The sequence below is a fragment of the Cotesia glomerata genome, linkage group LG8 (assembly GCF_020080835.1).
Source record: "Cotesia glomerata isolate CgM1 linkage group LG8, MPM_Cglom_v2.3, whole genome shotgun sequence".
Taxonomy (NCBI): Eukaryota; Metazoa; Arthropoda; class Insecta; order Hymenoptera; family Braconidae; genus Cotesia; species Cotesia glomerata.
The window spans coordinates 10,522,689-10,545,917 of NC_058165.1; the positions used below are offsets into that span (position 1 = coordinate 10,522,689).

The 23,229-nt window shown below is 30.4% G+C and overlaps 2 protein-coding genes across 5 annotated transcripts in view; both read left to right on the forward strand.

The window, feature by feature from the left end:
• LOC123270266 (protein borderless) overlaps positions 1-22,301 on the forward strand; it is a 55,842-nt gene extending 33,541 nt beyond the window's left edge. The window contains exons 4-12 of one of the 3 annotated variants that reach the window (XM_044736247.1): positions 375-541; positions 625-769; positions 851-1,125; positions 17,737-17,871; positions 18,201-18,463; positions 18,940-19,121; positions 21,520-21,564; positions 21,659-21,832; positions 21,931-22,301. In XM_044736247.1, the coding sequence (XP_044592182.1) occupies positions 375-541; positions 625-769; positions 851-1,125; positions 17,737-17,871; positions 18,201-18,463; positions 18,940-19,121; positions 21,520-21,564; positions 21,659-21,832; positions 21,931-22,154 (1,610 nt within the window). In that variant the 3' untranslated portion in view covers positions 22,155-22,301. The remainder of the gene's footprint in view (positions 1-374; positions 542-624; positions 770-850; positions 1,126-17,736; positions 17,872-18,200; positions 18,464-18,939; positions 19,122-21,519; positions 21,565-21,658; positions 21,833-21,930) is intronic. The other 2 variants (XM_044736248.1, XM_044736249.1) reach the window with 2 other exon arrangements.
• LOC123270264 lies at positions 4,429-8,014 on the forward strand. Of its 2 annotated transcripts, XM_044736246.1 has the most exons (5): positions 4,429-5,202; positions 5,721-5,981; positions 6,054-6,308; positions 6,462-6,745; positions 6,953-8,014. In XM_044736246.1, exons 1-5 carry the CDS (start codon positions 4,704-4,706, stop codon positions 7,781-7,783), a joined length of 2,130 nt encoding a protein of 709 aa, XP_044592181.1. In that variant the 5' UTR covers positions 4,429-4,703; the 3' UTR covers positions 7,784-8,014. The 2 variants fall into 2 exon arrangements, with proteins under 2 accessions (XP_044592181.1, XP_044592180.1); XM_044736245.1 differs by having other exon boundaries at positions 5,721-6,308; positions 6,953-8,011.
• Positions 22,302-23,229: the final 928 nt, after the last annotated feature.

Consider the following 23,229-nt stretch of genomic DNA (forward strand, 5'->3'; position numbering starts at 1 on the left):
TAGAAATTCATACTACTGAATTCAAATTCGAATATTTTTGAATTAAAAGATTAATTTAACTATGAAGAAAATTTTTTTTCAGCATTAAAGAAAATAAAATACTTTATCGAAGTAATTTTTCTTAAAAATTTATATTTTTTCACTCAGTGAATTTTTCGTTCATAATTCTTAATGAAATGTTTTTAAATAATTATTCTTGAATTAGTATTCGACTAATTAAATACACACCTAATTGATCAAAAAAATTTTACCACCAAGCATGTTTTAAAATCCAATCATCCATAACCAAATTAGAAGCTGCGTTTTTCATCAGTAAGATGGCCAATAAATTACTAACTGGAAAGAGAGCAGACTTATTAAAACGTTTAACTTAGGTTTGTCCCGGTCGGCGGATGGTGTTTCAGGTGAAAATTTACTGGCAATACCACCAGTTAATAAAACTGTTATGGAAGGAGAAATTGTTGAGTTTCAGTGTGTTACCAAAATTCCGAACATGATCGTCACTTGGTTACGAGATGGCATTGAGATCCCGGAAGTAGAGGTACAGATATTTTGCTTAGCATTTGAAATTCAAAAAATCAAAAACAGTAAAAAATTAATAATCTTTTCTTAAATCATTCTCAGGATCTCAGAGATCGTGCTTCTGTTGACGATAACGGAACACTAATTATAAGACCGTCAGCGATTGGTGATTTGGGCGAATATACCTGCATAGTAACAGATAATGTCGGAGATCAACAATCAGCATCAGCTTTTCTCAACGTTCAATGTAAACAATTAACGTTTAATTCGTTTAATCTTAGATTTTTCGACTAGCAGCTTTGTAATGAAATTGATAATAACATTTCAGATAAAGCAAAGGTTATTTACGCTCCGAGAGAGGTATTTTTGCCGTATGGAAAGCCAGCTCTGTTGGACTGTCATTTCCGAGCGAATCCTCCGCTCACTAACTTACGATGGGAGAAAGACGGATTCTTGTTTGATCCTTACAATGTTCCAGGTGTTTTTTACAGGAGAAATGGGTCTTTATACTTTAGCAAAGTTGATGAAACACATTCTGGAAGCTATAGCTGTACTCCTTACAACGAACTTGGTACTGAAGGACCTAGTCCATCTATTTCAGTGGTATGTTACAGTTTTGATTTAATTGTCTTTCAAAATTTCTAATCTGTTACTGCAGATCGTTTGATAAGTTATTAACTAAATCTTGATTCTTTCTAATCTTGAAGGGAATTATCTGCTTAGAAAAATTTTTCCTTTAAGTTATCCGTTATCACATTCTTATCTGCATGATTTAGTCAATTTTTAACTGTTGATAAAAAAAGCATGATTCAGTCTGTTCATGGAAAAGAATATTTGTTTCAAATAAAACATCCAAATCCATAGATAAGTTTTCGACTAAAGGTAGTGTTGAATATCTGTAAAAAAACACATGATCGTTGAATTGTCGCTTTATGAGAGATTTAGGTTCTAAAATAAAAATAATTTTTTTTTACTTTTCTATAAGAAGCTCATCTCCACTTGTTTTCAATTTAATTAACTCCTTAATCAATTTTTATTTAATACAATATGTTAATTAATACAATAAATGAAAATCAGGAATTTACCTATTTACTTATGTAGGAATATCTACTCATCCCTAATATAATTGATACAGCACCCCACATCTGTAAGAACAAAATTAATGGATAAAAATTGAGAGTTTCCCGGAGGTGAGCATGAAAAACAACCCGACTAGAAACTACTTTGGGATTACCCAGCGTATACATCTGGACCTGATTGGGTCCCGAAGAGGCACGCCCAATTGGGAAATCCCTATAAGAGCCTAATTTGCCCCCAATTGGGCAATCCCAACGTAAAAATAAAAATTTTTTTTCAGTTTTTCCCGATAGGGCCCTGCGTGGGACCTAAATGGGAAATCCCAATGCAAAAATGAGTAGCTTCATTCAGTTTTTCCCAATAGGGCCCTGTGTGGGACCTAAATGGGAAATCCCAACGTAAAATTAAAAATTTTTATTCAATTTTTCCCAATAGGGTCCTGTGTGGGACCTAAGAGGGATAACCCAACGGAAAAAAAAATAAAATTTCTAAATTTTCCCCAGTGGGAACTGTGTGGGATCTAAGAGGGATAACCCAACGAAAAATAAAAATAAAATTGCTAAGTTTTCCTAAGTGGGATCGGTGTGGGACCGGAGAGGATTTTCCCAACGTAATGTAAATAAGGCATCGATGGGTTTTCCTAACTGGGCTCGTAGTAGGATCCAATTGGAATAACCCAACCTGAGAGTAGATACATGAATAAATAATCTTTAAATTTAGACAATCGTTTATTTATATAAAAAATCAATCACCCAAAGATCTGGTAAGCTTATATTCTTAGCATATATTCATTGTAAATTAATTAGAAATAAAAATAAAAATTAGCCGTTAAGTATAAAAAATAATTAGGAAAAAAATTCATCCAACATTGTTAAATAAAAACTACAAAATTTAGATTTATCAAATTTTACATAACTTTATATTTTGAAAAATTTAATTTTACGAGATTAAAAATACATTCTAAAAAATCGGGATGAATTTGGAGTAAATCTTAATCCAAATTAAAATTTAATCCCATTACTCGGAGTTTTGGAGTAAAGTAATTAAACGATTCGCGTATAGAGTGAATCCGAAGTTTTTTTAGCGGAGTTATTCCAGATTAATTTGGGATCAATTCGAGATTAAATTCAAGTACTCCACAGAAAAAAAGGTTCACTTAAGCCAAGAAAATATTTTTCTTTCTAATTATTTTCTTGAGCGAAAAAAAAAATTTTTTTGGCACAAGAAATTTCACTTATTCCAATAAAATTAATTTTCTTGCTTATTAAAGAAATAAGTATCTTGATCCAAGAAAATTTATTTAAGTTAAGAAAATCTTGTTGTTTTGAAAAAATTTAGTCTCTTGCTCCAAAAAATTTAGTTCTTGATAGAAGTAAATTTTCTTACCTTGAGAAAATTTCTCTTTTGCTCCAAAAAATTAAATATCTCGATAGAAGTAAATTTTCATTAATATTTTTATTGATCAACATGTCAAATGGGAAGATCATATAATATTGAATCTTTTTTTTTTTCATTTAATATGTATAACTGCACGCTAAAATAATATAAAATGGGTGTCAAATATTCAAGAGAAAATTTTTTTCTCAGCTGAAGTAGGTAGCGCTGCTTCTCTAAAGTACCTAAAAATCTTGATCAAATATAAAAATTTATTGTATCAAGTACTTATAATAATTTGAATTAAGAAAAAATTACTTCCACCGAGAATAGAATTTCAAGAAAAATTTTTACTTCGGCCAACACAACTTCGGTCTTCCTTCAGGCACCCGAAAATTTTCTTGAGCCAAGAATTTTGTTCTCCAGTCAAGAAATTTTTCTTTCTGTGTGAGTTTTTAGACTGAAATACATTTTGATGTTGCTGAAACAAGATTCATACTCCGAATTTTTTCTTCTCAGTATAAAAAAAATTTTATATAAAGATAATTTTTATTATTAATATGTAGAAATTCGATTTTTGAAAAATATCCAACTTTGAGGATTCACATTTGCAAAAGAATTTATATTGTAAAAAAAATTAAACTTTTTCATAATTAAATTTTTATCCATACAATAAAATTTTAAAAAGTAACTTGCATTTCAAAAAAATTTTAATTAAAAAAAAAAAAAATTTTGTGTTAGTATAAGGGGGATTCCAAATTTAATCGGACATTTTTAAGGAATTTTATTTTTTATTTTTTCAATTTTTTTACATTTTTCAGTCGTTTTTAGTAGATTTTATAAAAATCTAACTATTGCAGCCGTCTTCGTGGCGCAACTTTTAAAAAATTTAGCCATTTTCTGACTTAGTTTGTCGAGCTGAGTCAGAAAATATATATAGTTCAAAAGTTTATACATGTATGTATTAGGGTGTTTCAAAAAAATCGGCTTTTGTGATTTTTTCAAATGGCCAGCAAATTCTCTCAGAGAATGCCAAAATAATGACCTTGTCAAAATTTGAGTTCTTAATTTGAAGATTTACAGGTCGCGGATCGTAATTTTCTATTCCCCCTTAAAAACATAGGAAAAAAAGGTTTTCAACTTTAGAATTTTATATCTTTGGATCGAATCAACTTATGGCAATGATCATCTCGGATTCTTATGTAGAATTGAACGCTTAACAAAAAAGGTCTCTTATCATTTTTCCATATATTGATTCCTTCCCGAGTTATTCAAAGTCAAAGTTTAATTTTCATCGTATTTTCGGGTTTTTTTTAACTTTTATCGTACAATTATGATTAAGTAAAAAAAAAAACATTGTTTATTTTAAAATATATGAAATTTCTATAATACGGTTAGTATAAATTAGTGACAAATTTTATAATACACAATATTTACTTATTACTACAGACAAAAAAATATTGTGATGAATTCATGATGTTTAGTAAAAAGGTATTGTTGACAACTACTTTGTTTAAACGATCGATTCTTATCTGATTTTTAATTGGTTATCAATTCTGTGATCCCTCTGCTGGTAAGTGCTGATAACATGTGTCAAAATTGTGTTTGTTCATTAGTGCATCGATTACGAAGAAATATATACGTATTTGTTTGAAACAATGTTTGTTTAATAATTCAAAGTGGACTTTATTATTTCTATTTATTTACAAGCTGACTTAAAATTTATTATCATGAGAGAAGAAATCTATTTAATTGGTCAAATGAATCAAGATTTTGTCGGAAGAAAGCTTTCATTACTCAAAGAGGTTATGTCGATCTTCTTTTACCACCATAAAACCTGTAATTTAACAATTAAACAAAGTTCAGCAAGTACGACAAAACAACTGATAGAACTTTGGCGAAAAACAGGTAGTCCACTACGTCAAGAATCTTCTATAATTTTGTCAATAATTCGATCTCATAACAGATGGATACTTTTATCAAAGAGTAAACGTCAGAAAAAATCTCCAACACAAAAGAAGAAAGAGTCAATTTTTTGTAATGATTTACAAAAATTGTTTGATATTTCCCATGCTAATGTTCTCAATGAAATTGATGCTACAAAAAAACATTTTTTGGAAAGCCAAAGAAAACCATCTCGACGTGGTTTTATAAACGATTTTGGGCCTATTACTGAAGATATGGAAATTTGTTGTTTAGATCAGAGTGAAACGAATGCAAATAGAGATGGTAAGATTTTTATCTTTATTTTGTTTTTAAATAAATATCGATGGATGATACAATTTTTTTTATTAAAATGATATTTATTAATCTTAAGATTAAATTTGGAGGTTATTTAGGTCTTGATTACATGAATGATACCGATTTCCGATTTTTGATTAGTTCTGTTTGATGCTGTCAGGGTGCGTGGTTGTTAGTACGCGGTAATATTCAAAGATCTATTTGAATTATTAACATATTTTTTTAATTATTTCATTGCTAAAATTTCTTATAATGGCATATTTTTTTATTTGTCTATAACCGAAATTAATCAAATATTTGCAAATGATATCTTTCGTTTAAAAAAAAAATTATAAAAGTAGACATAATTTTATTAAAAAATAGTTACTAGTTAGAGTAATATTGATGATAAATCATTAAAATAATAGTTTATCATCAATAGAGTCTGTAAAGTCTATAATTTTTGTTTAAAAATTTTATCTGATTTTTTATTGTAGTTGTATTTCATTTCAATTTGAACGTTTTAGAAAATGAGGCACTTATGAATACTGAGACCCTTCTTCTCAGCCAAAAATCAAAATCTACCGTTTCTACCGTTAGTCAAATTTCTAACAATATCTCTGATTTTGAAGACGAATTAAAAAAGAAATCAAAACGAAAAGCACCTTTAATGAATATCATGACACCGGAACTTGCAGCTGTCCTTGATCGTGGAAAAGTTAGCAGCAGAAATGCCGTATATATTTTAGCTGCTACTCTCAAAAGTACTGGCATTGATATGAAAGGCTGTAAATTGAGTCATTCGACAATTCATCGAGCTCGCAAAAAATTTCGAAGTGATATGGCTGCTAAATTGAAAGATGGACTCAAAAACCAGGATAATTTTGTGCTACATTGGGACGGGAAAATATTACCTGATATAGTTGGTACGGAAAAAGTTGATAGACTGCCAATTATTATATCGTCATCAGGCAGTGAACAACTGTTAGGTGTACCCAAAATGAAATCTGGAACTGCTAAAAATCAGGCTGATGCTATTGTGAAAATTCTATTCGATTGGGGTATTTCTCGTAAAATAGTAGGACTGTCTTTCGACACGGCGGCTGTTAATACAGGTATTAATTCATGTTATTGTTTTCTTAAAAACTTTATCATGATTTAATATAAAATTAATATCGTATCATTTGCATTAATATTTAGATTTGAACTGGTCATTATCGTATAAATTAATTTTTCACTTATGTTAAATTATATATTTTGTTATCTAGGAATTCACGGTGGAACTTGTCAACTGATTGAAGACGAGTTGGAAAAAAAATTGGTATATCTACCATGCAGACATCATATTTTTGAAATAGTATTAAAAAAAGTGTTTGAAATCTATTGGCCCGTTTCATCCGGCCCAAATGTACCAATTTTTTTACGGTTTAAAAATAAGTGGAGTAATTTCAACACCTCAAATTATACCCCAGGAATTTTGGATCCAATCATACTCAATGCTCTTGAAGATGTGAAAGAAGAAACAGTAACGTTTATCACGAATCAGTTACAAGTAAGGTTATAGTTATAATATATTCAAATGTTTTTAGATATTGTGTGCAAGTTTTAAGCGTATATCTTGAATTATATTTTTTGAGTTTAAAATTTAAAAAAATAGTTCAGTAAAAATTTATATTTTAAATAATTTCGAGTAATATATAAGATAAAATTTGCGGATCACTTATCATATCTATTGATTATTTTATTAACTAATTTTTAGGTAGCACAACCAAGAGATGATTACTGTGAACTTCTGGAGCTATCATTACTATTCTTGAATACTACTTCATCTACACAAATTTCTTTTAAACGACCTGGTGCTATGCACCACGCTCGTTGGATGGCAAAAGCCATCTATTCTTTAAAAATATTCATGTTCCGCAATCAATTTAACCTTAACTTTAAAGAAATAACCGGAATACGACAAATTTGCATTTTTGTTCTAAGATTTTATATACCAACATGGTTTCAGGCTTCATCTGGCATATTAGCACCGAATAATGATTTAACTTTAATGAAAGACTTATTACTTTACAGCCAAAACAATCCTTCTTTCGCTAAAATTGCCGCTGAAAAAATGTCCGATCACTTATGGTACCTATCTGAGGAATTAGTTGTTTTTTCGTTATTCGATGCAAATGTTTCACTGGATATGAAAAGAAAAATGGTAGTAAATATTAAATCTTCGAAAGCTAATGCAAAAAATTTTAAGCGATTTGTGATAAAAGACAACGTAAAGTCACTATTGACAATTGATTTATGTGACTTAGTCTCAGAGCAATCTCTGTTTTTGTTAAAAAAATTTAATTTACCATATAACTTTCTCGATGATGATGTTTCATTATGGCCAACTAATGAGAGTTACCAGAAAGCTATCTTGTTTTTGAGTAAAGTCCGAGTTATAAATGATACAGCAGAACGTGGTGTATCTTTAATAAGTGAGTATAATCTAACTCTTACAAAAGATGAAGAAGATTTTCAGTATTTATTACAATCTGTTAAAAAACATAGAGAGATGTATCCGAATTGTAATAAAACAGACTTAACGTAACAGTTAAGCAATCAATATCTTTCAATTTTCACAGTATTATAGAATATAATATATAATTTGTTGTTGAAATATTTGTTTTTGTTTTTTTTACACCACTTCCTATGTCTTAGGTATAAATAAGTGTTTTTTTCTTATTACATAACGATGAAAGTTAAAAAAACCCGAAAATACGATGAAAATTAAACTTTGACTTTGAATAACTCGGGAAGGAATCAATATATGGAAAAATGATAAGAGACCTTTTTTGTTAAGCGTTCAATTCTACATAAGAATCCGAGATGATCATTGCCATAAGCTGATTCGATCCAAAGATATAAAATTCTAAAGTTAAAAACCTTTTTTTCCTATGTTTTTAAGGGGGAATAGAAAATTACGATCCGCGACCTGTAAATCTTCAAATTAAGAACTCAAATTTTGACAAGGTCCTTATTTTGGCATTCTCTGAGAGAATTTGTTGGCCATTTGAAAAATCACAAAAGCCGATTTTTGAAACACCCTAGTATATATATATATATATATATATATATAGTATATATATATATATATATATATATATATATATATATATATATATATATATACACATTTATACGATATAACGCGGCTTGTCAGCATGATAGCGTTTTCAATTTATGACCGATTCTTCTCAAACTCAGCATGCTTTATCTATCGATCAAGACCAAGGTTAAGTTCGAAGATGAGCTTAATCGGGCGAGTAATTTGGAAATGACAGGATTTTGAAATTTTGAAAATCGTAAAAATTGATGTTTTTACTACTTCAACTTGGTATAATTACTAAACTAGACATGATATTGAAATTCGGTAAAATGCATTGTAAAGCTCTTTTAATAAGCTTCAATTTTCACTACTTAGAAGTGGTAGTAGCCTCAATATTACTCCTTTTAGAGTTCGTTTAATGAAACAGTTTTACTGTTGCAGCCGTTTTAGAATTATTGTCTACATCATAGGTTAATCATGATGTAAATTCAGTAATTACGATATTGATCAGTCTTTCGTGTAATGTTTTCGGGTAGGTTGTCAGTAAATATGTCACAAATTAGTTCTAACCATTGTTTTCTTCAACTAAAATTTTATCCGGTTGCAACATTCTGATTAACTTGAAAACTGTTGTTTCTAAGCAGTTACTTAAAATTTGGACATTTATAATTCAAATCTTATAATCTGTGCAATTCTTTGGTAAATATTTGAGAAACTTTTTCTTCACAAGATAATTTTTTTTCCAAAATTTGTTATAAATAGTTTTAAATTTATTATTGAATTTTGTTTTTAATTCATGAATTAAGTTATACATTATCAGTGTTATTATATTATTTTATTAAAAATCAATTTTTTTTATTTGAAAAATCTACTTCCATTTCGGCTGCCGAATGGCCTTTTTTTTTTTTTATTTTTAAATTTTTTATTTAATTTATACAAAAATTTTATTTTCACGTCAGTAAAGTGGATAAATAAAAAAAAAAAAAAACAGTTTCTTAAAGCTTGAACATAACATGAATAATGTCTCAGTCAACCGGTAAAGTTCATGTATACGAGATAGGAAATTTTCTCATCAGCACTCCTGCTTGGACCAGCGGTAACGTCAAGGACTGAGGACCCAAAGGACGCAAGTTCGAGCCCAACTCACGACAAGGATTTTTTCTATCAACGATTTCATTTCAATTCAAATTAAAATTACTAACGAGATCATAATATAATTTGAGTATATGGTTCTAAATTATTTTTAATCTTTTCGAAAATCACAATATTTTTTCTTTCAAAATTTAAATTAGGCTCTGATGGGAATTTCCCCATTGGGACCTGAGAGGGATTGCCCAATGAGGGACGCATAGGACTTTGCGTGACATCCCCATGTGGGGTCCCTATTAGGAAACCCAACGAGGACCCAATAGGTCTTACATTAAAATTTCTAGTCGGGAAACTGATGCAATGATGTGCCATTTTTACGATAAACTTCATTGAGTTCCAGCCCACATTATCTAAGTTTTTTCTAAGTATATATTTACAAACTCCCATTGAGAAGCTCATTTCCCACTTTTCTTTTGATTTTATTCTAAAGTATTTTATATACTTTTTATATAAAGTTAGAATGATAATTATTATAAATTCAAACATAGAACATTATTTATGGTTTTCTGCTTTGAGAAAAGCTCCATTGTGGGAGGAATAGTAGCTTAATGCAAATTAAGTAAAAGAGAATTTGTATCCGATAACTTAATTGAACAGAACTACCGACATATTATCGATGATTGAAATGCTTTTTATCGTTATCTGAAGTCTATAACACATTATACGATTTCGAAAGCTTACTTTAGTTAGGTTGTAATTCAATTAATCTTGGTCTTGAAATGTTCTTTTCGCTGAAAAAATTTTCTGATATGGCCATAACAGGCTATTGATAAAAATAAAAAAATATCTGATAAAAATTTATCTAAAAATACATACGTTAATTAACATGTTGTATTGAACAAAAATTGGTTAAGTAGTTGATTGAACTAAAATTCAATGTCATATAAGCTACTTGATAGAATAAAAAAAATAATTTTTTATTTAGAACTGAACACTTCAAACTAAACTTTCTTGAATTAAGAGTCCTTCGTCGGGAATTTGTAACACTTCCTTTAGTCGGAATAGTTATTGACACCTATATCCGAGCAAAAACAGTTTCACTGTAAAAAAAATCGCGCCAAGTCCACGTTCATAAAACTATTAAGAAAAAAAAATTTTATTTCTTTACAAAAAGATATAAAATAAAAAATTAAAAAATCTAAGTTACCGATATGGTTGTATATGATTTTCGGAAATTAAAAAAAATTTTGTTGTAAATTTAAAAATTAAAAGAAACAATTTTGGAACGTATTTAGTGTGCGTGGTTACAAAATATTTCACTTTTTATGAAATTCCTAAAATCTATCTACTAGGACTTTTAAAAAAAATTGAAGTACACAATGACGCACACCAAGTACGTTCCAAAATTGTTTCTTTTAATTTTTAAATTTACAACAAAATTTTTTTTAATTTCCGAAAATCATATACAACCATATGGGTTACTTGGATTTTTTAATTTTTTATTTTATATCTTTTTGTAAAGAAATAAAATTTTTTTTTCTTAATAGTCTTATGAACGTGGACTTGGCGCGATTTTTAACTTCCCGCTAAGAAAATTGAAAATTTTCAAAAATCGGGAAGTTATTGTTTTCACCCCGTTTTTCGAAAATCGAGTTTTCATCAGGTCTCGACGTTTTGAGGTCCTAGAAAGCTTTCCTGACTATTTCCGCGGTGATGTCACCGTGTGTGTGTGTGTGTGTGTGTGTGTGTGTGTGTGTGTGTGTGTGTATGTGTGTGTAAATCTCTCATAACTTTTGAACGGATCATCCGATTCGATCGAAATAAGCGGCGTTCTGAAGAGTTTCTTTGCCCCTAGAATTCTGATACTAATTCACAGAATTTGAGTTGATCAATTTTGAGAAATCTCAAAAATAAAATTTCCAAAAATTCGTTTTTTTGAAATATCTTTTAAACGGCTGAACCGATCAATATTAAAAACTAATCAGCTCTTAACCTCAAAAAACCACGTCAATTGTCATCAGCCCGGTAAAAATCGGTTGATTTGTTCGTGAGATATCGTTATCGAAAAAAATTGAAAAAAATGTTATTTTCAGAATTTCTATGAAATTTTTAGTCTGACCAGTTTACGTTTAAAGATTTTTCAAAGAACTCAAAAAACTGCGTTGAATGCCGTAAACCGCGAGAAAATCGGTTTATTTATTCAAAAGTTATTGCGGTTTGAAAATTCAAAAAATAGTGTTCTATAAAACTTCCATTAGCCTTTTGAGCTCGAAGAGCTTAAAAAATAAGTGAATTGTTGAGCACTTAGGTATGGAGGTAGCGGGAAGTTGCAGGGATGGCCTTTAGGGTCAACCGTTTTCCTAATTTTTTTTACAGTGAAACTGTTTTTGCTCGGATTTCAATATTTTTTGTAATTATAATAAAAATTGACAATTTCAATTTAAGGTAGTACTATCGGTTTTAGAATTGACGTTCAGAATTTAATGAAATTTGGCATATTGGTACTTCATAATATCATAATTAAGCAGTAAAATTTTTGAAAGCCTGGCAAGTTCTGAAAAAAAGATATTAATATCTGCATATTTTTGCTTTTACCATTGATCCTTATGGATAATCACAGACATTATTTTATTTCACAAAACTGGATGTTCAGATTCTTATAAAAATCAAGACAACGAGAGAAAATAACATCTAGAACATATTTAATAACAATCAGTATGGTTTCCAAGAATATGAGAACATTTATTAATAAAAAACATTTAAAATTTATCTCTCTCTCTTTCTCCAACGTGATTTAGTATAGGGAAATCTACTACGTTAATCAAATAAGGTTAAGTTTTGGGATTTGACTCTTGTGGTAACGGTAGTACTACCTTAATACATTTCCGGAGGCAAATTATCCCCCTTAAGCTATAGTTTATGTAAAAGTTATTCTTGCGCCGCCTGGTGTGTGTAATTGCAAGCTATTAAATGTCTTTTTTCACTGTAGTTTCCCATCTATTATAAGATTAGCATGCATCCTTATATTATTTAGTCTCTGCCCGTCCGCTTTTTACATAAAAAAAAATTAGGATGACGGTTGACTCTAAAGCCATCCCTGCAACTTCCCGCTCATTTTGTACTTAAGCGCTTAAAGTTACACATTACGTTTTTGAGCTCTTCGAGCTCAAAAATATGATTTTTGTGTCATTTTGAGCTCTTCGAGCTCAAAACTCTAATTGCAGTTTAATAAAACACAATTTTTTGAATTCTTAAACGGCAATAACTTTTGAATGAATGAACCGATTTTCACGCGATTGGCGGCATTCGATGCAGTTTTTGAAGCTCCATGAAGAATCTTCAAGTTTAAATCGATCGAGCCAGGAATTTCGAAGTAATTCCGAAAAAACACTTTTTTCGGATTTTTTTCGACAACGATAACTCCCGAACGAATCAACCGATTTTGACCGGACTTGCGGTGATCGACGTGGTTTTTTGATCTTAAGAGCTGATTAGATTTTGGAATTGATCACACACACACTCACACACACACACACACACACACCCACCCACCCACACACACACACACACACACACACACACACACACACACAGACATCCGGACATCATCGTGAAAACATTCAGGGAAGCTTCCTAGGACCTCATAACGTCAAGATCTAATGAAAACTCGATTTTCGAAAAACGGGGTAAAACCAATAACTTTCCGATTTTTGAAAATTTTCAATTTTCTTAGCGGGAAGTTAAAAAGTTAAAATCTAAAAATCTGGGTCGCTATAGTTTGTGAAAAAAAATCAAAATAAATTAAAAAAAAAATTTGTAACCTCAAAAAACCGTTCTGCTTACAGTATATACGGGGTATTCCATGCCAAATCGACCACTTTTGAACTCGACCCCTTTAAATTTTGCTGAAACATTTCCATTCTTTTCTACCCTTTGAAAAACACTTTTGAGAATTTTTTCAAATTTTTTTGGCCAACCCAAAAAAAGTTATGAATTTTTCAAAAAAACGGCTTTTTTATTTTCAAATAGCCATAACTTTTTTAGGCATCGACTTTTGGGTACCTTTTTTTTTTAAAATTTTTGTTTTTAAATGAACTTTTTGAAAAAATATATCAGAAAATTAAATATCATCAATTCTTCAAAATAATCGGCTTTTTTTGACCAAAACCGTTATTTTTTGGAAGTTCGACAGTTTTTTTTTTTTTTTTTTTCTCAAAAAAAACTTCAATTAATATGACAACTTTTCCCGTCCATCTCGGAGTGGCTCGGATTTTTTTTAAATTTTTTTTATTCAATTGAAAAAAAATTGTCAAATTTTGAAAAATGGAAAAAAAATTTTTTTTCTAAGTTATTTCTATAATAAAATAAATGTAATTTAAATGTTTTGTGGTATAATATCCTTAATTTATAAGCTTATAAAACGATAGTAAATACTAAGATTCAAATTTGAACATATCAGTAATATCGATAATCTAGGGTATGACAATTATGGACTTATCTATAGTCAGTATAGTAAAAAACTATACGCTAGTATGTTTCGATTCATAAGTAAGGCTGTCACGCTCATATCCAAACATAACCTGTTAACCTTTTGTGTGATGTAGTGAGAGATTTTTGTCATTCCATTTTTTAAATAAGAGAATTATTGTTATAGTTGATTTGACCTTGTTTGAAAAGATAATTATCTTACTTCTACTCATCTACAGTGATTGGAATAATTTCATCGAGACATAATGGCATCAAAAATATTTTTCGATCGTTGTTGTAATCCATTTGATTTAGAATCACATTTTAAAAAAAAAAGTTTACGTCCAGCGACTGACATCATGAAAGTCACGTTGGGATTAAGTGATAATTATTTATTATGCAGTTCGTGTCGAAACAAAGCTTTAAAATTGGTAAAGGAACAAACAAATACTAGTCATGATACTACCGTTGATGCAAGTGATCATGAAGATGATTCTAGTGATAACAATGAGAACAGTGATGGTGCTGACAGTGATAATAACACAACTGCCACAGATCTCCCGTTGTCCTCATCATTCCGTAAGTTTTTTTTAAATTATTTATACATTACTTGAATGCATTTTTAGCAGCTATACGATTCATTGTTTTTTTTAAGGTTCCTTGTCGTTTAATAGTGAACCCAAAGATTCACAATCAAGCTCGGCATCCCAAGTTAGTGCTGCAACTCAATTACCCAGTATAAACGATGCATTGCGACTATTAAATCAATCGCCAATTCCTTCAAAAAAATTGAATGATTATCAATTTTTGAGTAATAAAATAAATCAGACGTCTGACAGCTTGAAAAAAATTTTGAACTCAACTGCTGACGAAGGATCAATTGATGACGATGGTGAAAATTTTCGTTCATTAATTGAAAAGCTGCACGATAAATTCAATGATAAAGAAACAGAAAAGTCTTTAAAGATACAAATCTTAACCTTGTTACCTGAAAAATGGGGTGAAAGACGTATTTGTAAAACTATGAATACATCAAGACATTTATCAAGAGTAGCAAAAAGTTGGTTGAAGAAAAGGTATACTTTCAACACCTGAAACAAAATTAGGTAGGTATAGCGTAAAATCAATGGCTCTAATACATCTGAAGATTGATTCACTTAGCATTTTTTTTAGAGGGACGACAATTACTGATCAAATATTATTGAAAATTGCGAATTTTACAACGATGATGAGTATAGTGCTTTGATGCCCGGCATGAAAGACTTTGTTTCAGTTCGAAATGATGATGGTAATCGGGTACACGTCCAAAAACGGCTTGTTCTGTCTAATTTAAAGAACTTTACCAATGTTTCCGTGAAATAAACCCTGCAGAGAAAGTTGATTTTCGAAATTTGCTTCGTTACGGCCGAAACATTGTGTGTTAGCAGGAGCAAGTGGAACGCATACTATCTGTGTATGTACTATCCATCAAAACTTAAAGTTGATGATGCTTGGTAATTATCCAATTTATTAATAATCATACGTGCCTAGATTTTCAGTTTACTCAATCACTTTTATTTCAGGTACAAATGTTCATTCTTTAACGAGGAATACAGAAAAGTCGTTGAAACACTATAATGATTGCTTGGACATGATAATATGTGAGACTCCAACAGAAAAATGTTATTTGGGTGGATGTAACAAGTGTCCAGGGGTAGATGAGTTGAGTAACATTTTACTGACATGTTTTGAGAATCAGGAAATCGAGAATGTCACGTACAAGCGTTGGGTATCAAAACCAAGGAGCAGTTTAGAAACTTTTTATACAGCCTACAGAAGAATTTATTGAAAATCTTTGTAGTGAATTGAAAGTTCTTCTACCTCACTCATTCATTGCAAAAGAACAAGCTAAGTTTTTAAAAACATTAAAGGAAACACTAAAACCAAATGAATATGTCATTATTTGTGATTTTGCAGAGAATTATGCGTTCGTAGTACAAAATGCAGCATCTGGTTTTCACTGGAATAATGATCAGGCGACAGTTTTTCCGGTAGTTATTTATTATAAAGTAAATGACAAACTTGAACACAGAAGTTTAGTGATTATTTCAGACTGTAATAATCACGATGCTGTTGCTGTTCATGTTTTCATCAAAATAATAACTGATTATGTGAAAAGTCTTCCTGAACGCTGTAACAAGATTTATTACTTTTCTGATGGGGCTCCTCAACAGTTTAAAAACTTTTAAAAATTTTGTTAATTTGTACTACCATGAAGATGATTTTGATATTCCTGCTGAATGGCATTTTTTGCAACTGCCCATGGCAAAGGTCCGTGTGATGGAATTGGTGGTATCCTCAAACGACTTGCAGCAAGAGCAAGTCTCCAGCTTGCGGTAGATAAACAAATAACAACACCTATAGGACTTTACGAATGGACTTCTGATCCGGATAACTTGCCAAATATCATAGTCAAGTTTTCTCCAGAAGAAGACTATAATACAGCATTGAACGACTTGAATGACAGATTTACAAAAACGAAACCAATTGTAGTAACTCAACAACTACATTGTGTAATCCCCGACAAAAATGGTTGTTTGTATGTAAAAAAATTCTCAAACTCTAATGAACATAGAATTTGTAAAATATTGTAACGCCAGAGAGAACATTAATGATTAAATTATTATATTGTTTTTGTAAAATCATTAAAAATTAACAATATTAATTAATAAGCTTAGTATTTACTATCGTTTTATAAGCTTATAAATTAAGGATATTATACCACAAAACATTTAAATTACATTTATTTTATTATAGAAATAACTTAGAAAAAAAAAATTTTTTTCCATTTTTCAAAATTTGACAATTTTTTCAATTGAATAAAAATTAAAAAATCCGAGCCACTCCGAGATGGACGGGAAAAGTTGTCATATTAATTGAAGTTTTTTTTGAGAAAAAAAAAAAAAAAAAACTGTCGAACTTCCAAAAAATAACGGTTTTGGTCAAAAAAAGCCGATTATTTTGAAGAATTGATGATATTTAATTTTCTGATATATTTTTTCAAAAAGTTCATTTAAAAACAAAAATTTTAAAAAAAAAAAAGGTACCCAAAAGTCGATGCCTAAAAAAGTTATGGCTATTTGAAAATAAAAAAGCCGTTTTTTTGAAAAATTCATAACTTTTTTTGGGTTGGCCAAAAAAATTTGAAAAAATTCTCAAAAGTGTTTTTCAAAGGGTAGAAAAGAATGGAAATGTTTCAGCAAAATTTAAAGGGGTCGAGTTCAAAAGTGGTCGATTTGGCATGGAATACCCCATACACACTCGATAGTCTGGCTTGAGAACGGAACTTGGCGCCAGACTCTATCGAGTCTGTTGATGTAACATCTAAAATAATGATACGAATCGTCATTTTGATGATCCGTTATATAGCTGAATTCATTAAAAAATGACTATACGGCGTATGGTGAGAATAGCGATACATTTTCTCATTCTGACAATATTTTTCTCTGCGTGTAGATTTAACTAAATTTGATGGTCAATGTAACCAACAATAAGGTAATTCTTACGATTGCATCATGATAAAATTTATAAATCGTAATAACTATAATACAAAGATCATTGACGCTACCACCAAATTCTCACTATGTAGCTATATATAGATAAATCCGGCCATATCAGAAAATTATTTCACGGGTATTTTGTTTAGTAAGCAAAATAAAATTATAGAAGATCATTGCTGCTCATTCTTCTGATTCGAGCAGGTATTGAAGCTAGTTTTACAAAGTGAATGATTTAATTTTGATGGAACTTATGCTGATTGACTTTTTATTAGCTTAGACTAATTAAAAAATCTTGACAACATTAACAAAAAAAATCTAATGTTATTGCTACTGAAGGATTATCTTTATTCATTATTTCAGGTAGTTCAAAGACCACCCGTATTTACAGTGACTCCGCAACGTTTATACATGAGAAAACTTGGCGAAAGCTTGGAAATACCTTGCGATGCTCGAGATGGTGATCAGTCTCAACCACCCACAATCGTCTGGTTTAAAGTATGTTTTCCGTTCAATATAAATTTTTCCGTAATCTAAAAAAATTGTAGCGTTAGACACTTGTTCTTTTATTGTGCTTTGTAGCATACAATTTAGTTATCTATAATTCATTCTAGTCGCTTTCTATCTCGGACTCTGTTGTATTATAAATAAAATAAATAATTGCCATGATTACAAGGTTAATTATTTAGTTAATTTTAGTTTAGTTTAGTTTAGTTTAGAAGAGTAGGTAACTAAGTAAGTGGGTAACTAACATTGAAGGGTTTATAAATAAAATAAATGAATACATAAATAAATTGGGGAAAAGTACTAACACAACCTTCGGTCAGAAGGACGGGTCACCACTCTCACAGGAACGGGCTATTCTCAATGGCGGAAATTTGACGATCGAACGGATTCAAGAGCAAGATCGGGGACTTTATCAGTGTGCTGCTAGTAATGAAGCAGCTACTGTAGTCGCTGATGCTGAACTAATGGTTTTGAATGTTCCTCCACGTGCTCCTTACAATCTTAATGCTAACACGAGCAAAGACTCGGTTACTCTCACTTGGGTTCCGGGATACGTCAGGCCGAAAATGGAGTATGCAGTTTGGTAAGTCATTTTTTCATCATTTTACATCGTAGTTTTAGTTAGCGGCTTAAAACAAAGAAATCTTCCGATTTTTAATCGATAATTTGATGAATAATGATTAAAGATGAATCAGTAGTTTGAATTCATGTTTAAGATAAATGTTCTAGTAGTTCGGAAAAAATGTAATCGCTTGTACTCTTGCGGAATTTTCTGTATTTAAAACCCCAGTTCTAATGCATGAGTTTTCAAAATTTGTGGTCATGACTTATCGTTAAGTTAATTATCTATCGAAGAGCAAAGCGCTTTTTTTGGAAATTTCCATTTATTTATGCGTAAAATGCGTTTTAAGATTCTATTTGTTGTACAAGTATGACAGAGATACTTCCATTTGTCCAATAGAGGGCAAGAGAGAAAAAAGTGTTAACCCTTCTTAATAAATGAAATTATTAGGAAGAATTTCACATTTAAAAAATAGTTTTAATAAGTAATATGTTTAGGTATAGACCTACTGATACCACTGAGTGGAAGACAATGAAAATCCCATCGAAGAAAATCACAGAAGCCACTATTCTTAATCTTACACCAGGGCGCGAATATGAATTTATGGTACTCAGTCAAGATAAACATGGAGATGGTATGTTCAGCAAGTCTATTCGAGTTTTAACGCAAAACAAAAATGGTAAATATTTATTTATTTATTTATTTTATTCTTTTTTATAATTATGAATTTACATAACAATGACTTAATAGTTTATATTTTGTTATTTCATCATTTTATCACACCAAAAGTGCCGCAGTATTAAATATTAATAAAAGTTTTTCTTCTACCATATTTTTAAAAATTCAAAAAAAGCAAGCTTGTTACACTGAAAGAAAAAAATGAACAAAGTTGTAAAATAAGAAATTGATTTGTTGAAAATTTTCGACAATTTTATTTTTTAGCTGAAGAAATAAAAATTTTTTCATATAACCTGTATTGAAAATGCGAGTTTCAATGCCTGTTGAGCCAACCGAAACTAGTCAATTTCAGACCAATGCGACTGTGTCGGGCAGGAATCAATTATTTCTTCCCGGCGGACAGAAAATGACGATTTTCTGCCCGCGAGATGAAGTTGCAGCTTTATTTTCAATCCTATCAATTGTTTGTTTATTTTATACCTTTATAATTGTCATTCTCACCGTTAACTGAACTGACATATTATAATTCTGTTATTAAGCATAAATAAGAATGATAAAAGAAAACTATTCAATTTATGAATAATTTTTGATCAAAAATAAACTATTACTTTCTATTTTATTATAAGTTTTATAATAAATAGTATATTACATACCTAGGCCAGTAAAATAAGAAAAGTCTCAGATCACATGTAATTCTTGGCCGAGGCGAAGCCGAGGTTGACAAACATGTGATCTGAGGCTTTCTTATTTACTGGCCAAGGTGTGTATACTATTTTTCTGCTCGACGTAGCCGGAATGTGGCAACTTTGTTTAGCGCAGCGGCCAGAAAGTTGCCACTTTCCGGCCGGAGGGCAGAAAATGGTATTTTCGCTATTCATCTGAAACTATCTAGTTCTGGTTGGCTCCAGACATTGAAACTAGCATTTTTAATGCAACTTATATGAAAAATATAATGTGTGACGCGGGATGAAACACGATTTCAGACCGAGTCACACAATATACTATTCTCACAGTAATTTTCTTGTTAAAAAAAAGGTCTTTTTGATTTGAAAAAAAAAAATTTTATATACACAACTTGCGAATTTTCACCCGAAATTGTTTTTTAACGGCGAAAACGCGGAGTTTTGTGTACAGTTGCGACACGAGATTCTGAAAGCGTTTTATTATCGGAGTTCCCGTGAAATGTTGACAGTGTTTTCGCTGAGTATTCACAGAGTACTACCGGTTTTCTCACGGAGTGTTGTCCATATTCTCACGAAGTATCAACGGAGTATTCCCGGTGTTCTCACGGAGCGTCTACGGAGTACTGCTGGGTTTTCACGGAGTATTCTCAGAGTATTCACGGATTTTTGCTGTTTTTTTTTTTTTTTTAATATTAAAAAAGGAAAATGAAATAATTAGTACATAGTATTTTAGAATTAAATTAGACATTATGATCTTATTATTTTATGAAATAAAGTGACAGGTCTCAGGCAGAATCGAATGCGGTACCTTGCTTACCCCGGTATCAGGTTTACTATTAATCAAAATGTATTGGAATAAAATAAATTATTGGAATAAAATTTTTAATTAAATTTTTTAGATGCTTCTGTTGAGTATACTGAAAAAAAAAAAATTATTTCGAATTCATCATTTCTAAAGTATCTATGTCTTTCTAAAAACTCATGAAATAGAAAAATATGATGAATCAATAATTTATCCACAATTACACAAACATATAAATAGAAAATATGATACACTATGTATATTGAAACTGAATTTTGTAATTTGAATTAAAAGTTGAGTATTAAGTGAATTTTCTATAGTGAACGATTTTTTTTTTTGGTTATTCGTTTTCATAAACAATACATAAGTTGTACTTGAGGTTGTTTGAAAAACCGAAAACTACTGCTAAAACTCCGCAAAAATCCTGTGGAAAGATCTCATTGACTCCGCAAATACTCCCGAAAAACTTCGGTGGAAAAACTCCATGAGAACACCGACAAAACTCCGAATAAATCCCGCGATAACACCGAAGAAACTCCGCAAAGATTCCGCTTGAACACCGGCAACACTCCATGGATACACCAAAAATACTCCACGAACACTCCGTAAGAGTACTGGCAATATTCCATGCATACTTCGTGAAAACACCGACAAAATACTCCGTGGATACTCAGTGAGAACACTGGGAATACTCCACGAAAACCTGAATAAAAGGCTGTTGGAATCTTGTGTCGTAACTGCACACAATACCCCGCGTTTACGCAGCTGAAACACCGCGTATACTCCGTTCATACTCTGATCAAACTCTAAAATGGAGTATACTCTGCATAAAATTTGAGTTTACATTGGGTCGTCGAAACCACTAGAAATAAAGTTTATAATTGTTACTACATTAATTATTACATTATGTTCAGGACAACTGAATCGGAATTTAGCATCAGAATTCAAAAGTACTCAAGGTAAATTTTTTCTCCTCCAAAATATATTATCGCTCATCATAAATGAAAAAATTACTAAAGTGATATTCTCTTTTTATATTTTTTTCAATATCAGAAAGTTTAGAGCCCCCACAAAATCTAAAAGTTCAAGTAACTGCTGAAGGGTATTTAGTAACGTGGGATCCACCTTCGAACGCAAATATCAAACTCTATGTTGTAAGATGGTTCCGAGGGTCAACTGATGAGCATTTACACGGCAGAGCTGAAACTACAGACACATTCTATTTAAGTATGTGCTCATAAATTTTAACTCATTCGATAAAAAAAAAAAAAACGGTTTGCATAATTTTTCTTAATTAACACCAAAAAATATTGAAACTGTTACAGTTAAAAGTTTAGAAGAGGAAAGTAGTTACATTTTTGAAGTATCGGCAATGTCACAGTCCGACGATGTAGCAACTAGCGAACAATTTACACTAGAAGTACCAGCTTACCGAAGGAACCGAGCTATTTCCATGGGGATCGTAGCAGGAGTCGGATTTCTAGCTGCTTCATTGGCTGCGATTTGGTGGTCACGAAAACGATTTTGTCAACCGTCAATGAATAAATAAAATAAACGACTCTCACAATAATCATATTAAAATCGATTTTTCTAATGTACTACTACTAATTTATAGGCAAAAAATAAATATATTTTATGGGAGCTTCTTATATTATAGGAACGGTTAATCAATAAATGATCAATGATTTTGAAGAAATCTGCCGGACCAAAGTTAAGTCCTCTTTTATGTGTTCGTTAGAATTTTTAAAGTATACTACACGGAGAGAATTTTATCCTAACGGTAACCATCCCTATTTTGTAGCTTCTACTATCCAGGATGGTTATTAACTTTTGCAAAGTTAAGATGATAAATGCAACTATCCGGCGATTGTAATTAGTACAATCAGTATATATTAATTCCCACGATTATGATGATACGGTTTATTATCTAGATGGTTCCACATTTTTTTATAAATATAAATAATGCTGTGAAGTAACTTTTATCATCGGAGGTAGTTAAAATCATCATGATTGCAATCATAAAAAAAATAAACAGGAAGTATAAAAAACTAAACTTTTTCGATTTTAGAGTCAGAATATAATAACATTCTAATGTATGACATAAGAGTGAGTATTGAAAAAAGTATATCTATATTATTAAGAGAATAACAAAAATTTTGTCTCCAGGATAGTCATAAGGTAAAAGCCCCAATTATTGACGGGGGTCTAAATATTGACACACTAAATTATTTTTAAATATATTAAATTATCTGTAATAAGAATAACGATCAAATAAATTTTTATTAGATTCTAATTAATTAAAAAATTGAAAAAAATTACTTTCAGTTCAAAATATTAAATATTAATTATTAAACAAAAATAAAGTTAGCACACCAGTTCATCAAATCAGCTTACGAGCGTCTATTTTCTTAACAACTTTGGTTAGAAAAGCATTTTTTTTAACTGCCGAGTTTAAATTAATTTTTTCGTGTAATTATATGATCTATTTTTTTTTTTTAATTAACAATATATGAAATATTTATAAAATTAAATAATCGAAATTAATTGTATACTCTATAATATTTAAATGATGGGAGTCAATAACTAGTTCATAATTTGTATGGTGAATCCCATATTGACAGCCA

Excerpts from the sequence above, each read along its gene's own strand:
- LOC123270264 (XM_044736245.1), top strand. The coding sequence starts at position 4,704 with ATGAGAGAAGAAATCTATTTAATTGGTCAAATGAATCAAGATTTTGTC. Across the intron at positions 5,203-5,720 it reads AACGAATGCAAATAGAGATG|AAAATGAGGCACTTATGAAT; the intron begins GTAAGATTTTTA and ends TGAACGTTTTAG. Across the intron at positions 6,309-6,461 it reads CACGGCGGCTGTTAATACAG|GAATTCACGGTGGAACTTGT; the intron begins GTATTAATTCAT and ends TTTGTTATCTAG.